Source organism: Rhipicephalus microplus, chromosome 7 (genome assembly GCF_043290135.1).
Source record: "Rhipicephalus microplus isolate Deutch F79 chromosome 7, USDA_Rmic, whole genome shotgun sequence".
Classification (NCBI taxonomy): Eukaryota; Metazoa; Arthropoda; class Arachnida; order Ixodida; family Ixodidae; genus Rhipicephalus; species Rhipicephalus microplus.
The window spans coordinates 68572892-68589280 of NC_134706.1; the positions used below are offsets into that span (position 1 = coordinate 68572892).

At 44.8% G+C, this 16389-nt stretch overlaps 1 protein-coding gene across 1 annotated transcript in view; it reads left to right on the top strand.

Annotated features, from left to right (window-relative positions):
• Positions 1–2554: 2554 nt before the first annotated feature.
• The window catches only part of UQCR-C2 (Ubiquinol-cytochrome c reductase core protein 2), a 36124-nt gene continuing 22289 nt past the window's right edge, over positions 2555–16389 (top strand). The window contains exons 1-6 of the mRNA XM_037431375.2: positions 2555–2682; positions 5120–5197; positions 7422–7571; positions 10258–10322; positions 13948–14004; positions 15365–15489. Coding sequence (XP_037287272.2) covers positions 2620–2682; positions 5120–5197; positions 7422–7571; positions 10258–10322; positions 13948–14004; positions 15365–15489 — 538 coding nt within the window. The 5' untranslated portion in view covers positions 2555–2619. The remainder of the gene's footprint in view (positions 2683–5119; positions 5198–7421; positions 7572–10257; positions 10323–13947; positions 14005–15364; positions 15490–16389) is intronic.

A 16389-nucleotide genomic window follows, 5' to 3' on the forward strand; every position in this document is an offset into this window, starting at 1 on the left:
TTAGTTAGTAACTTCCTCTGCGTGTAAATGCAGTGAAAGTAACTTTCGTGCTTTACAAACACACGCGTCCTGTATATACACGCTTCGCAATACAACGTGCAATATTGCAGTAATCATGCGTGGTACAAGTGTACGTTGTCACTTGGATCAGAACATGTGCTTATCATAACGACATTATTGTTTAAGGCCAGTCACCCTCTACAAAAGGCACTCAGGTTACTGTGCTTATTCACTCAAGGCCACGCAGTGGATGCATCGTTCGAAAAGATTTCATTCACTAATTAAGCGTTCGCTATGACGTTCAGCTTCTCAAGGCGAAACTAAAGGACGACTCCACACCCTTTCCCATTTTTGAACGGATTTTCGTTTTGCCATAGTAGAGTACTAAGTGCTCTAAATCGTTAATCACTTTGTGTAAAAACATGAACTCACTTGTGGGCGCCGGCGCCAGTGAAAACATTCTGGCACCGAAGCACCCCTGCGTCGCAGCCACCCTTGTCCTACTAAGTAAAGTCGACGGATTCGAAGCGGTGGATTGTTGGTTGTGTAGTGGGGAATTCACAAGGCAGTGACTAGTGGGACCATCTCTGAGTGCGAAGCGCGAGCATGTGCACAAGCTGTAGACGCTGGACTGCTCGAGCATTTGTCTGCCTACTACCTGGCGTCGCTGTTAAACTCCCTTGCAATTTAGCGCGGGCGTCTACAGCTCGTACACACGCTCGCGCTTCGCACTCAGAGATGGTCCTACTACATAGTCATTCCCTTGCGGATTCCCCGCTACAGTTGGTTGTTCCTCAGAGTCCTGGCGCAACCCACCACGGGGTATCAGCCATGAAACAGATGGTACCTCATTTGTGAGATCGAACTGTTTTACCAGCCGGGTTATTTAGATAGGGATGTTTAAACAAAGAACACATTGGTAAACGATGAATCAGAAATAAAATAAATGGAGGTAATAGAAAAAACGAACAAGCTAATATGGTTTGAAGTAAAGTTAATTTGTGCCTCAACTTAACGTTCTATTCATTTTTTTTTTTGCCTTTAGAAAATCACATACGGACGCATAAACGTTCCTGTGGCTTAACCCCTTTTCAGTTGCTCTAAGGGAAAGGACCACTGGAAGGAATAAATTTAGAGCAAACCTACGAAGAGGTTCTTCCAGCAGCCTAGGCTCTTCCTTTGATTTGTATATAACCTGCACGTTAAGAGGAAGTGGTGACGGGATTCACTCTCGTTGCAGTGGAGGATTGGGAAGACATTACCAGACCAGACCTGTGTAGATAAAATTAAGGGGGGGGGGGGGGACTGTTCATTGTAGTCTCGTAATTGATATCTCCGCCATTCTAGAGGAGCACCATCGGTTTTCCCTGGGGTACTTAAGATGAGAAACACCGGATGTTGCCAAGCGAGGTTTTTCAGAATGATCTGATATGACACATTTTTCGAAGCGTGCCACGGCGATAAATGCTAGCGTTGTTGGAGGCAATCACAAACCCAGACATTGCCAAACCCCGTTCATTTTAGGAGAGACGTCTATTCGAATTGTACCAGCAAATTGTGTGGCAGGACATATCATGTACACGCCACTTAACCACATCTTCTGGGAATGTGCAATTTTATCAGATGAAAATGCAGTCTCCCCAGATGAAGCTGCCGCGCGGTGGACGGCCACTCTGCGCAGCTTTAACTTCCAAGATCAACTGTGAGCCATCCGGCAAGTCCGTGAGACAGCGAGGAGACGGGATCTCCGGTCCGCCTGGGGCGGCCTAGGCCCAGGTAGGGTGCCCAGGCCACGAATTTGCCGGAGTTTTTAGTAAAGTTACTAGTTGTCACCACCATTTTGCGCCCCCCTCTAAGATAGTTGGGGGGGGGGGGGGATGTGGAGCACCCACTTTCTGTTCGCATGCCTGTGCGCATACAAAGTGCAAAAAGTTCGATGGGGGGGGGGGGGCGAACTCTTTAAACCCTTTGTCTGACCGCTACGACAGAGATATATACCTAGAAACAGTTATTTCGACAATAAGTTGGCTGGAACGAGAAATGTTTGTTTTCACAAAGGGAGGAGTATGTGCGTAAAGTTATTCACGAGTGACTTATACGGCAATCGCAGCATGCAAGCGACGGTGCGGGTATTTTGATTTTACTGGTTCTTACTAGCCTCATTTAAGTGGCTAAACTTGCAAGCCATGATAAATGATGACCGCTTCTGTAACAGAGCCAACTGATGACGACGTATTGCCATAAATTGGAGCTTTTTTGTCGTACCGAGGTTTTATTAAGGCATTTTTGAGGTCATTACGATGATTTAATGGTCGTTAGAACGCTATCAGCTACCAATGACAAAGCAAGCTATTTGAATAGCGCGCCTTTTGCAAATCACTAAGCTAGACCATATTTAAGAAATATTTTGCCTTAATTTCGACTACAAGCCATTATTTAGCATATTTTAAAAGGCTTATATGAGCTTGAATTGTTAAAAGTTTATATTTCATTTGGTGTGTTGTTTTGTCAAAGGGCGCGCTATGCTTTTCTACTTCAGGGTAAATTACTCCAAGAACCTCAACCATAGCTCTACTTTCTATATACACCCTTTTTACACTCTCTCTCTATCTGCTCTCGATGTATGGTGGGTTAGCCATGGCGGCGAAGCTTGCACGGATCCCTTGCTTGAAGCTTCATGCGGTAATGTTTCCTCGACGTTTTCACGCTACTTAGTACGTTCAGAGCCTTTGTTGTGCGTAGGCCACCAACGTGGAGTTTGCACCCTCACTGGCGTACAGGCTGCACGCCTCGTTGCCCGGCATGACCGGCAATGCTCTTGAAGGTTAATGTTGGGGGTCACTTTCCGCCGAACTCTGGCATGACTGTTCGCTCAGTGATCGTGCTTAATTGCTCACCGTAGCGAAGACACAATCTTCTTCGAAAGCTTCGTTTAGTGCACACTCCGCGCATTCCGGGTTCTCCTGGGAGCCCTGATCGATCAGGGTGTCCACCGTGGCTGTGCTGCGGGGGCCATTTCTTGCCCTGTCGCGTTATTTCGTAGTACTGCCGCCGCTTTCGCCCCCAGTTTACAGTATGTTGTGGCATTTAAGCCCTTCACCCCGCTCATAACCGATTACGTTCACTGTTTGTTGCCTGCAAACTTCGCACTCGGTGATTTAGTGGCAGGCACGTCGTTGTTGCTCGGATATGGGCTTTCGGTTTGCATCCCTCGCGTTTACACGGGCCCTGAACAGTACTTCGCTGTGTTCAGCCGTTGTTGAGCATGATAAAGTTGGGCCGTTGTGCGCTTGACACCTTATCTACAAAACACTTTTCCTCAAAAATAAGTAAGGAATAAAAAAAAAGGGGGGGGGGGAAACAGATATCTGTCACAACATGCAGCTCTCGTTTCGTTTTCTGCCATGTGGCGCCGATTGGCCCACTCGAATCGCGTCGGTCCGAATTTGGACGTCGTTTTCTTGCACACGGCATGTAATTGCTCTGGTAGTGTGTCTTTAGGCATATTATTGAGAACATAAGCTCAATTAGCTAAACTGACGTAGGTTGAGATAGGGGCGTGTTCTTTTTTTTTTTTTTTTTTCTGAAACGTTTTGTACAAATCGATGGCACTTCCCACCTTGTGTCGGCGACTCCAGATGCATGGTCAAATGCACCATGGTACGGCCACTGTCATAGTGTGTGTGTGCGGGTAGGGGGGGGGGGGTGGGGTGTTATGTGAGTGCAGGGATCAGGTAATGGCGTGCTTAACAAAACCAATAGCTTAGGGCCTAAAAAAAAAGACAATAAATAAATAAACATCGTCATAGCCAACAGAAATCTGGCCAAACATTTTCCACGAAATAACATCAGCTAAGCTGCCTAACTTTTGTGAGAAACTGACGAATGTCTTTTTCTCAAAAAGAAAACTGAAGATCAAGAGATATATTTTATTTTGCTACATTCATTAGGATATGGGTAACAAGTCTTTCATTAGATGCATCCTGAATGTCGCATACGCCGAGTTCGCCAATGCGTGGACATGATACTGAATTCTTTCAGATGCCACCTATGAAGAACCATTTCTAATTGTGCCATATCGCTTCAACGTTACTTCAAGGCACTGAATATTCTATTGCAACAAGAATAATAAGATAATTCTTGAATTTGAGTGTTATAGCAACTCATGCTAATTTAATTAAGTTGTAATTAAATAACTCTTTACCCTGAAGTCATAGATGTTTACTTTTGGCATAAACAGAATAAAATCTCAAGCTAGGAATATAGTGCAAATTCATTTTCTGTTATGTTCATTTTGAGCACAGAAAATTTCTTCTTTTCACATGGCTCGCAGGAAGCGGCACGTCGCACGACTCGTCGATCGTGTTAGTGCCTTCAGAAAAGTGATCATACGTATCACTACACTGCAATAGGAGGTTAAATGAAGGCAAATTTACTAGGCAGGAGCTTCAGTTAATCCGGAGTACAATATACCTTGCTCTTTCTTAGCCTCTACTTGATGCAAATAGGGAAAATGAGTGATGTACACAATTGTGTAGATATTGCACAAAGGGTCAAGAACACAAGCATCATAGCTGGCACCTGGCTATATATTGTAAAGTAAGGTTACTCATCTGTTTAGGATTGCACAATCTATAAGTGACTGTTATAAGGTAGCTTTAGTGAACCAATATTACAATTACTATGCAGTGAAATAAATGTTCATCAGTCCTGGTCAAGTCCATAAGCCAGTAACATTGAAAGCAGACAAATCGAATGAAAATTATGGTCGCATCAAAATCGCATGGTTGGTGAGTCGCTCCTGTGTGCATGTAATAGTGCACAAAAATGACACGTCTTTTTGTTTGCCATCTCAAGTGAGCCATATTTGTGTAGTCTGACCGTGATGCTTCACATTTTGTTGCAGTTGCTTCAAAATTGTTATTCAAATTTGCCTTCTTGTTGTCCTGTGCCGCCTTCCGCAATTTTGGTAGGGACGGCCACAACTGGTGTCGCCAGAACAAATACCTCCGAGATTAAAAGGCGTTGTGCAACTTTTCTGCTGGGAAAAGGGTACACGTGCCTTGGAATCGTAAAAAAATTGCCGATTGGAAGACTTGTTTTGACTGTTTGCATGTAGGTCCGAGCCTTTGCCGCACAAGCGTCCCCAAAAGTATCGCAGAGCAAGTTGGAATGCCTGCCCAAGCAAGACATTGAGGTATGCCCCACACTTCCTTGCAAGAACGAACTTGTTGCCCGTACATATGGGAGAGCATATGCGACTGGACGGTCACATGGTTCCCATAAATGCTTGTTCTGCTATTGTGCCTGGATGGCTGAGTGGTTACAATGCTTGGCTTCAACCCACTGCAGTGGTTTAGTGGTTACGGTGCTTATCTGTTGACCTGAGAAGTGCAGGATTAATTCCCCACCACCGCGGCGAAAATGCTCGAGGCCCGTGTACTTGCACTTCAGTGCATGGTAAAGGACGCCAGGTGGTTTAAATTTACTGAGCCCTCCACTACAGCATTACTCATAACCATACTGTGGTACTGAGACATTAAACTCCAACAGTTATGACGCCCACCTTCTGACTGTGGGCAATCAACTTTGAATCCTGCCGCATCAAGATAGCTTAATAATGTCTCCTCCTCTTCCTCCTTTCCACTTTCCCAAGCAGTGTTTTCTTCTCATGCCTGGCTCGGCCCGCCACGGTGGTTCAGTGGCTAAGCTATTCGGCCACTGTCCCGCAGGTCACGGAATCTAATCCTGGCTTCGGCGGCTGCATTTTCGATGGCGAAAATGCTGTAGGCCGGTGTGCTCACAATTGAATGCACGTTAAAGAATCACAGGTGGTCAAAATTTCTGGAGCCCTTCACTACGTTGTCTCTCATAATCGTATGGTGGTTTTGGGACGTTAAACCGCACATATCAATCAAATCGAAATCCGTCCTGGCTCTTTGCCTGAGCACTCCTTGTTCTCCTAGGCTTTACTGTCTCCCAACCTAGGCTCAAACCTCCTTCCCCACTCGCTCCATCACTCCTTCGCTCCCCCTTTTTCCTCGACTATTCTCTCTTTCCTTTGCACCTACTATTCTCTGTAATGGGGCTTGCCCGATTCCTGTGGTGCATACCCACCGAGAGTTTATGGACACCTCTGGACTTGGCTCGAGCTTAAGCTGCTCCATTAAAAAAATCTAGCAGCTGCACGTGAAGTTTCTTTGTTCGATTATATGCTCAGTAAATGAAAACAACTCCTAAATTAACTAGTATTTTCGATCACTTTCTTCGTAAGTTGAAGCTTCATTAGCCAAGAAACTAGAAAAATGAGACCTATGGCATTGAATTTTCAGTTAAAGGGGCCACGACACCCACTTTTTTTTTCACAATCGGTGTTACTGGGTGTAATATTTACGATCACATGTGGGTGGGCTATACTTAAGGGCATTTTGTTAAGCACTTAATTTATAATTGAATATTTTTATAATCATGCCAGCAGCTTGAGGGTCTGGCAGCATTGATGCACTCGCGAGCCGCGACGTAACAAGCTGCTTGCTCTGTGAGTGCCTGCATTCCGGCTAACAATTTTATCCTGTAATTAGCTGCTAGATTAATCTAGCTCTTAAGGCTTTCTTTAGCTTCGTATTGAAATTGAGCAATCTCCAGTGGTTGAAACTTGGGTTGATGACTGCGGTTCTGCTCCATGCACCATGTGTCACACTCACCATGGCAGAATCATGGTTGCCCGCAATGGGTGCAGTTTATAATTGGTAACTTCTAGAGCTTATTTTGCTCTACTATACAAATTTACTGTCCATTTGTCACGTATGTATAGGTGCAACGGATTTTCTGTAGCTACTTTTGCCTGAAATACTTTAAATTGTTGAGTGACCGTGTCATGGCACCTTTAACCACCACTACGAGACATGGATTGAGACAGTGTCTGCTCAGAGTTAATAACACTTGCTAATCAAGAATGGTTACACTGCATATCCAAAGGAATGAATGTCCCAAAATATGCTGGACCATGTTATTCACAACTAATACAGTATCACTTTGTTACCTACTTTATGTCTATCACACACTGTACGTAATTATGGAGCTCATTTTTTTGTTACGCCATGGGGAGTCGAATAACTAATCAGCAGCTGGCACATGCTCTCTCAGATTCCGAGTCGGTCTTCCTGTTTAGTCTAGCCAAAAACGCAAGCTATCTTAAAATAAATTTAATTAAGATCTTAATATTTACGAAGAAAGTAAGTAAGGATTTCTTCATTTATTATATGAAAGTTATGGCCTTGCTAATTAAGACACTGCTAATGATCATTGATAATAAGGTTGGTTGGCAGCTAGTGCAAGCTGCCAAATTTTTTGGTGCTGTGCCACATGCTTTCTTTTTTGCCAGCAGAATAACAGCTGTTCTTGTGCCTGTGGCATTGCAGACGTCCACATTGCCCAGCGGCCTGACAGTGACCGCCTTAGAAAACTACTCGCCAGTCACGCGGCTCGCTATTGTGGTCAAGGCTGGCGCCAGGTATGAAGATGGCAGCAACCTTGGCATCACCCACACCCTGCGCAATGCAGCAACCTTGGTTAGTTTGTTTCACAAAGCTTTTTTTTTTTCATGTTGGCAATATATATACACCATTTGAAAGGCATTTCATTGAAATGTTAAGGATACTGTAGCTACAGCTGCAATACTTATCGCTTAACTACTTATTGTTTTTTTTGTCAAGTGCGTAGCCCTTTAGAGGCCCAGCTTGTTGCCCATCTGCTGTCTCGCGTCGCATGGTCACACAATGGTCTGGTCGCGCAGTGGTCAAATACAGCCCTATAACAAGGCTAACTATCCTAAAAAAAGTGAACGATAAACCTACCTGGTCTAAAATTTGATAAACTACCCTAATAACAAAGATTTAATTGCAATAATTCACCTAAATATAGCAAAAAAGTATTATGAAGTATTTAAATTAGAACCACCCTGTGCAAGGGAAGGTGCCACTGCCTCGGCAAGCGCGTGATTGCTAAGGGATTGCAGGATTGTCTATGCTACGCACTTTGTCAGTCTTCATGGTAGTGGATCAGCATTGAGCTTGCAGAATTTGAAACTACGCCAAAACCTACGCAAGGACAACAGTAGCACAAGATGTAGCATGGATATTTTTTTTTTTTTTTGCAGCTATAAGTTTTTAAGTTTATATGCCTAAGTTTCGTTTTTCAGTCTTGCCAATTTTTGGCCATTATTGTAAAACGTTCAAAGCCCTGCATCCTGAATTTCCTTCCTTCAGTCTGCTGACTTCAGTTTTCGTTTCTAAATATCAAAATTTTGAATCAGCTTAGTCAAAGTTGACGACGAGGTCAAGTTCCTTTAAAGTAATATCTAGTATGCATGCAGTGGAATCTCGATGATACGATTACGGCTGATGCAAATTTCATGATGATACGAATTTTAAGGTTCGGATGGACTACATTTTATGAAATGCGCTATGATTCGGCGTTATACTAACGGTTTTTTCAGCTGGCGCGGTTGATACGAACACGCGATTGACCGCTGCATGTGAACAGCACAACACGGCTTGTCCGTGGTAGGAAGGCCTGTTCACACTTGGCCTTGAAGGGAGGCAATGCGGCAAAACTTGCGGAATTCCCCTCGCTTCGCTGCCTAAGTGGCCGGAAAACCACGCAGCAAGGCCGATACGAAAAAATCTGTTGGTAACCAATTTTTCTGCCACGCGATAGCAGGTTGCCTTTTTGCTTCACGGCTTTGCCTAGACCACAGAACGCCACACAGGCTGCACGAGCTTTCAAACCATGTGATGTAAACAACGAGCTGCAAATTCAAGATGGTGGCAAAGGCATCGGTAGTGGCTCGCGTCGGTGCTATCGTGAACTACCTGTGCAGCTCAGCAAAGCTCGCGGCCTTGGCAAGGATGCGTTCATCGAGAGCCTGGTTTGGATTGCGATCGCTGCGGACACTGGAAGTAGAAGGTGCAGCAGCAACGAGTCTACATGCCCTAATGTGCTTTGCTTTTGCATTGCGGGCTGAATCAGTCGTTGCCGCTGCCGGTGCGTCCGCTCATGTTGTTTCTGCTTGTGTATCTCCCAAAGCGACATTTGTATAGCTGTAAACTTGCATGCATAACTAGAACTCGGTATGAATTTTATTGCTCAGGATACAGGCCAAATGGAATGAATTCTGAAGCGGCGAAGGCGGTGGCATATATACGAGGGGAAGAATGAATGTGAACATTTTCGACAGACCCGTAGGGGGTTTTGCAGCCGCTCTGGCGTTTTCGCTTAAATTCTCCTGTGTGAATATTCCGAGACTCATTTTTTTCTGTGTCAACATCGCGCCACGTTTTTCTGGTCGCTTAAGCGGCGAAGCGAGTGAACTTCCAACAACTTTTGCCGTTTTTCATCCCTGTGATGCCAATTGTGAACGCCCTTTAAGTGCCAGCAACATGAGTGAGGAAATCATGGCACTTCATTGAAAGGCGGTGAAAGCAGAAAAGTTCAAAAGAACGTCATGGACATTTTTTTTCAAGAATTAGTTGACCCCAATAATGTTCTTGTTCATCTTCGTGGTCAGCTTTAACTTGTTTTTGGTTCATACGAATCATACGAATTCAGTATGATACAAATATTTTGTGTGCCCCCTTCGAATTTGTATTATCGAGATTCTACTGTAGTCCCATAACTACTACGCGATTCACAGTCAAATTGTAAAGCAACATTGCCTCGCAGCAGGCCTGAAAAGAGCACATTTGCCTTTCGTGGTAGCTTAGCTGTTCAGCCATGGTGCTCATAAGTGTGCTCATAAGCCCGAGAAGGCTGAATTAATTCCCGGCCGCAGTGGCCACGTTTCAAACCGGCGCAAAGTGCAAAGAACAACTGTGTAATTCTACTAAGGTGCGCGCTAAACGGCTGCAGGTGGTTCAAATTATTCCGAAGTCCTTCCATGGCGCACTAGTCACGTTTCTTGGGGCTGTAAATAAAGTTTCACCATCCATCCAGCCTCCACTGCTCCGTGCCTCATAATCACGTTGTTATTCTGGCATGTGAAACTCTGCAATTAACTTTTCTGTAATTGAGAATCACGCACGAATGCATGCCGAATAGCTGAATTGTTGTTTTTCTTGGTAGAACAAAATTGGTTGAACGACCAATTTTTACGTCCTGGGCTCATGCGGACGCTAATAAATGTCCGTCTTATTTCTCGAGCGCACGCCTGTTGTTTAGTTAGCCACATATTTTACACCTTGTCTCGGCTTTCTGCAGGCCACCAAAAGCCACTCCAAGTTTGCCGTCACCAAGAACATTGAGTACGTCGGTGCCAACCTGACGTAAGTGCAGCGTTCTTTGCACTTGTTGGGCTTCAGTTGCAAGATTAGGGTGAGGTAATTGAACTCGTCAAGTGCACGTTGCTTTTCAAGAAGGGTACATAAGCAAACGTGCAAAGCTCTTGCTGTCTGATTGCTAATACCATTGTTATTAAATCAACAGCGTTAGTTATTAGCTTCCCATGGGTTTTCGTGGTTGGCAGATGGAGATCCAGTACAGTAAGGTGTAACCTACATGTCTGTGTCACAGAATATCGCGTAGCTAATACACGGGTAGGCATCCCTGGGCAGGACCTATTAGCCCTTTCATGAGTAGAGTGACATCTGTGTATGCCCAGCAGCCATGGTCACACGTAGATGTCACCCCACTCATTGTGTTGTGCTTGAATTGACGTTCATGGCGTAGTAAATGGCAAAGTGGAAGAACAAAGGCTTAAATGTAAACACCTTTGACTGCAATGTGCCTGGTTAGGTGAAATAATTCCACACAGAACTGACACGAGCCCCAGTTTTTGAGACCCAATGTTTTATGACCCTATTAATCCTTCCCCCAATGCTTGAGTGCATTGGTCGTGGAAGCAGCATCGTTATTTCTCATCAACTTGATTGCTTCTCTTCATGACCTCGTGAGCATCGTGCACCCTTGCAGTAGGCAATGCTTGCAATGTGCAGTTAAAGGTACCCTGAAGCCGTTTTTTGAGGTTTTGTTAGCGTTTTAGGCTAGAGCATCACCAAATCGATCGCACCACAAATTTAGCGACACACCGTGTACCAAAGCCACTAGGGACAATTATATCATAGCCTCCTTCTCGCCTCTGCCTTGCCTGCTCAACTCTTTAGGCACGCTGGCATCACTAGTGATCGCGGAGCTCTCATGAGCGCACTCAACAACTTAAGCTTCACTCAGTCTAGACCTTCGAGATTATAGGCCAGCAGGTAGCGCGCTATCTCGGAGGCTATTAGACAGTGCACCTGCCATCACGTACGCCGTCTGGCAACAGGGATGATCACGGAGTGGATGATACCTGCTCCGACTGGTGCCGCCACCCTACCAGCCCATTTTGCTTCCACCATTCCACGGCCTGTCAGATCAGCAGCCGGGGTGACATCGCGCTGCCAGAGCATGTCTTACTGTGATTGCGTGGTTGAAAACGTGTTTGGCTGAGTTGCAGCGACATGCAGTGATTCGCAGCTTTAAAGCATTGTAATAAATCACACAGTTTACACAAAGGGCTGAAATCAGTCTGTAAATGACCCTCACCACTTGGTCTACCAGCCCAATGTATTTGTACAAAATCGTCAAAATTGTTTGAGGGTCCCTTAATGTTGTTGGGAGTTGTTCGGAACCTATTGCGACTAGGCTTGTGCGAATATTCGAATGCTTTGAATATTATAATGATAATAGAGTACTCGAATTCACTTCGATTCGAATTTAAATTATTGGAAATTTCGAAGTAATCACAATGAACGAATAAATGTATATTAAACCGTGTCTAACCACTTGTAAAGATGGTTTCACCGCAGTGTGGGGGTGCTAAACGGTCAGAGCACCTATCCAGAGAAAATCCGCTCTGCCGCAAAGCCCCACTTCAATTTTAAAGGGGCCCTGCAACACTTTTCGAGTATGGTCAGAAAACGCTACTGCTTGGTGGTTGAGGCTACTGAAAACACTCAAGCCAAATATTACAGCGCAGCACGTGGCTTGCAATCCACAATAAATTCTAAGTCGGCTAAAAAATTGCTCGCTTCTCTCCTAAATTGGCGCCACAAGCTCAAAAATCACTCGTCACAGCCACTGTATCGGCCATTGGCTGATTCTAGCACGGCACGCTCTGTCGTTATTGGAGCCGCCACGAAGGCCGCCACGAAGGCCGCCACTTGTCCACACGTATGATTTCACTGAAAAGTTGCATGTTCGAAGGAAGAAATAGAGAGAGAAAATGTGCTCAAAGTTACAAGGCGCGTGTGACCTATTTTCTTCTATTTTCTATATCTCTCCCTGCTTAGCTTCCAGTGCTTTCATCGGGACAAGAAGAGAGAATGCAATTGCAGTGTGTGACTAATTTTTGCAACTCTGCTTGTACTGGGTGGATTCTAAAAATTTTTGTGGTGGTGAATTTGTAAGGCAATAAGCTTCTTTAGTGAATCCATTCCATGGCTACTTGAAAAATTATTGCAGGGCGCCTTTAAATGAGCTTATTACCCTCAAACTGATTAATCAATTTCTCAAGCATAAAAGCTTGTTATGACAGGTTGTATGCTCCAAGTATAATAAATTTTAAGATGTCACGTATTTTACAGGTAATCACTTGGACCCTACCGAAAGTCAAATCCCGCTACTAATCAAATTTGTTTAGGCTTCTTTTGAACAACAGAAAAGAAGGAATTTGCATAGACGTCTTGTTTCAATCTTCAAAAAATATTCTGCAGGTTAGTTAGGGGTCATGATAAATATGCCCATTTTTCTATAAATGTCATATATACCATTTGAAATTATTCTACCAAAATCACTATTAACTTTGAATTCCCTTCGAACCTAAAATTCATTATTTGCGCAGGCCTAATGGCGACTCAACCAGAAGCCTTTTTCCCCAGGTTTGTCTCATTGTCTGTGGCAAGGGCACTTTCAGAACCGATCGCATAATCATGATTCTCAAAGTGCTTTCCAAAAGCTCTTCACCGAACATCCCATCTCCACATGTAAATCCTGTGTTGGTTGATTCTGTCGTAAAAGTGCTTGCTTTAAACGATGTAGCTGGCCGGGCACTCTGGCCATGACAGCTTATAAATAAGGTTCTGCGTTTTTGGAGTTTGTTTTTGTTGCTCATTTTTTGGTAGCATTTGGTGTTTATAAGAGTTTATTTTGTGTAAATCTCTAATTTTCTGAAATTTGGATTTATAGACGGGTATGCTTCACAAGGTCTGTGTTCAGGCGAACCCCTTTGTAAGAGACACTGATGTAAGAGTCAAATGGGTGTAAGAGACACCAAAGTGCCTGCAGTAAAATGTGGGTTAAGAAAATGCATGCGTGGTACCCTGCTTATAAGAGACATTCCATATGGAAAAAAAACAAAAAACAAGAACGGCTGTCCAGGACATGCCTCTTATAAGAGGTTCAACTGCATTTGATATTCTCTGCCATGCCATGTGCTGCTGGGGGACCATACATCAAGATGGCTTGAACTCCTGGGAGTCTTTTGCTACGTGGTCTCTTGTTTTATGTGCGACAAGTCCTTTGTAAATGCGTGATGGGTGCCTTCTACGAGATACTGTTGACATGAGGTAAAGTGTATACCGGCCAAACTGGCTGATGTATGAACGATCGTTCTGAACATGCTCTTTTCATAACGAACGAAACGTGGTCATATTGGCCGTTGCAATCTGGAGTTTAACAGATAAACCTGAATCGTCGAAAGTTCTACTAGTGACTCTTTATAGCTTTCTTTTTAATTTATTGGAACACACAAAACCCTGCTTTTAGATGACTCACTGAAATTTTTCTTTAGACGACCATTCTTCTCTTGTCTGCAGCAGCAGGAAACTAGAATAAATGTAGCCAGTTCAAGAAAGTTATTTCAGTTACTAGATCCTTTGGAGGCCTAAAAACTTGTTCATCCTTTCCCAACAGGGCGTGCAGCACACGAGAGCACATCATCTACCTGTTGGAGTGCAACCGTGACGATGCGTAAGTGCTGATGTCCTACTCCTACAAGTTGAAAAAAAAATGTCTTCTCTAGCAATTAAGCCCTTTAATATTTTTTTTACATATCTTTCTTTGCAGTGAGCCAAAGAAATGCTCCTGTGGTTGAGTGTTAATGAAAGAGAGAGATAAAAAAAAAAAAAGAAATGAAAATTCAGTAGTGAAATATCGTTCAATTGACACCCTGATCGATTGATTTCTGGTGTTTAACGTCCCAAAACCACGATATGATTATGAGAGACACCGTAGTGGAGGGCTCCGGAAATTTTGACCACCTGGGATACTTCAACGTGCACCGAAATCTGAGTACTCGGGCCTGCAACATTTCCGCCTCCATCGGAAATGCAGCCGCCGCAGCCAAGATTCGATCCCGCGACCTGCGGGTCAGCAGCCGAGTACCTTAGCCACTAGACCAGCACAGTGGTGCTCGATTGCCACCCTTTTCTACATTATGTTCCTTTAGTGGTTAATGCACATCTTAATTATTCTAATGAAATCAAGCACCAGCGTTGCATAGTACAACCTTGAGCGCATTCATTTAGTGCTCTATGTTATGCGTGTTAGCTGTGCATATTTCCAGGTGTACGCATGCATTCGTAGCTGTCCATACGTGCCGTACGTGATTTACTGCATTGCTGTTCTCTCGTTCAGAGGGTTTTCGTGCCCTTTTCAAGCTGTGCTCACTCGTTTGTCTCATCTTCTAGCAAAGAAACGAAATTGCATAGTGAGAGATTGCTGGTAAACTCCGGGAGGAATCTTGGCTAGTGGGTTGTAACTAAGATGTAGTAAATGCTTCATTAACGATGGTCTGGGTACGTACCATACGTTTCCGATTATAGGTGTATGTTGTTTTTTCTTTTTCATAAAATCGCCCTCCAGTGTTCGGGGGTCAACCCATAATCGGAGTCAATCTATACGGAAAATCATAAAGTCGACTTTTCCAATGGGCCCAAGTAACGATTGTCGTCCTCGAATTCGTTGCTATTCGACGCATTGATAACATCATCCGCAGAAGCAACGGAGTCGCGGGAACTGCTATCTCCCGACTTGCGCACACCGCTTTCAGAGCTAGACATTTTTACGACCTGCCATGAGAACCGCAAGATTATATAATTCGTTGTCTCCAACAATGGCATGCTTCGTAATCATGTTGTAGTTTTGTCACACAAAATCCCACAATTCAATCTTTCCGTTCTTCACTACTCTATTGAAAGGTGGAGTTGATTTGCATTTGTCATCATTATGGATTCTTGGGTAGAATGCCGATGTGTCACGGTGTGTCACATTTGAAGTGTGGTGAGCAAGCCTGCTTTTTCTTTTTATTTCTTTCCGTACGTTTGCGCAGTCATGTGGCTCTCAAGTTTGTCCACGAGGCAGCGTTTCTGCCGGCCTTCAAGCACTGGGAAGTTGACGATGTGGCACCCCACCTCCACAAGGAGCTGGCCCTGTTTCGGCAGAACCGAGAGGCCGGTCAGTCGCTCCTTCCTCGGCCACTGCCCCATTGGGGATGAACAGTGTTGCATGCCATATCTCTTTGCAACTCGGAATCCTCATCTGGAGATTACGTTAATAAAACTTTCTGTTAGGCTATTTGCTACATGCTTAAAGGGGGACGCGGGGATCAAATCGCGAAATTCTCGCAAAAAAACGAATTTTGGATAAGGGCAGATTTGGATTCTGCATCACCATTTCTATCATATCTAAAAATATTTCCGCCGAAAACGATCTCAAAGTAAGCTTAAAAAATGTTTTTCTGACCGCGGATCGCAAAAAGCTGGCTGAAATCTGCGCGAAAATGGCCCATTTCCGAGCGCGATACTTCCGCGCCTTCGCCGCCGCTCGCGGAAAGCTTGGTGTCACTGGAAAGCTTGCTTCACCGCCGTACTTCTCCCGGTGAAACCACGACTCTACGAGCTAAGATAAACGCACAAACAGAAAAAATGCGAAGGCATCCGCGACGCCTTAGACGCGCACCCATTAGTCGCTCCTGTCACGTGGTACTGAGCGCGCTCTGTGAGTGGCTGCTGGGACGCGCTTGCTTGCGCTGGTCGTCTGCTCCGCGCACGCACGTCTGCTACGCACACGCTGGCGCACTATAGTTTGCGAATCCCCTGCCGATACGCCGATACGGTTGCCGATACGCCAACTCTTCTCTAGCGCGAGGCTTAGCGCCCGCAATGGATCGTCGCGTGGACCGGAAGCGCAGGACGAAGTACCGGACGAAGTACGCTTACGGGAAGCGTAAACGCAAGCCTCCTGTTGGGAAAACGAAGCAGTCAGCAGCGATTGAATCAGACGAACCGAGTACCGCGTTGCCACCAAGCTACGTGTCGTCGGAAGCCGACACCTGCTCGCTGCCGATGCTCGGCA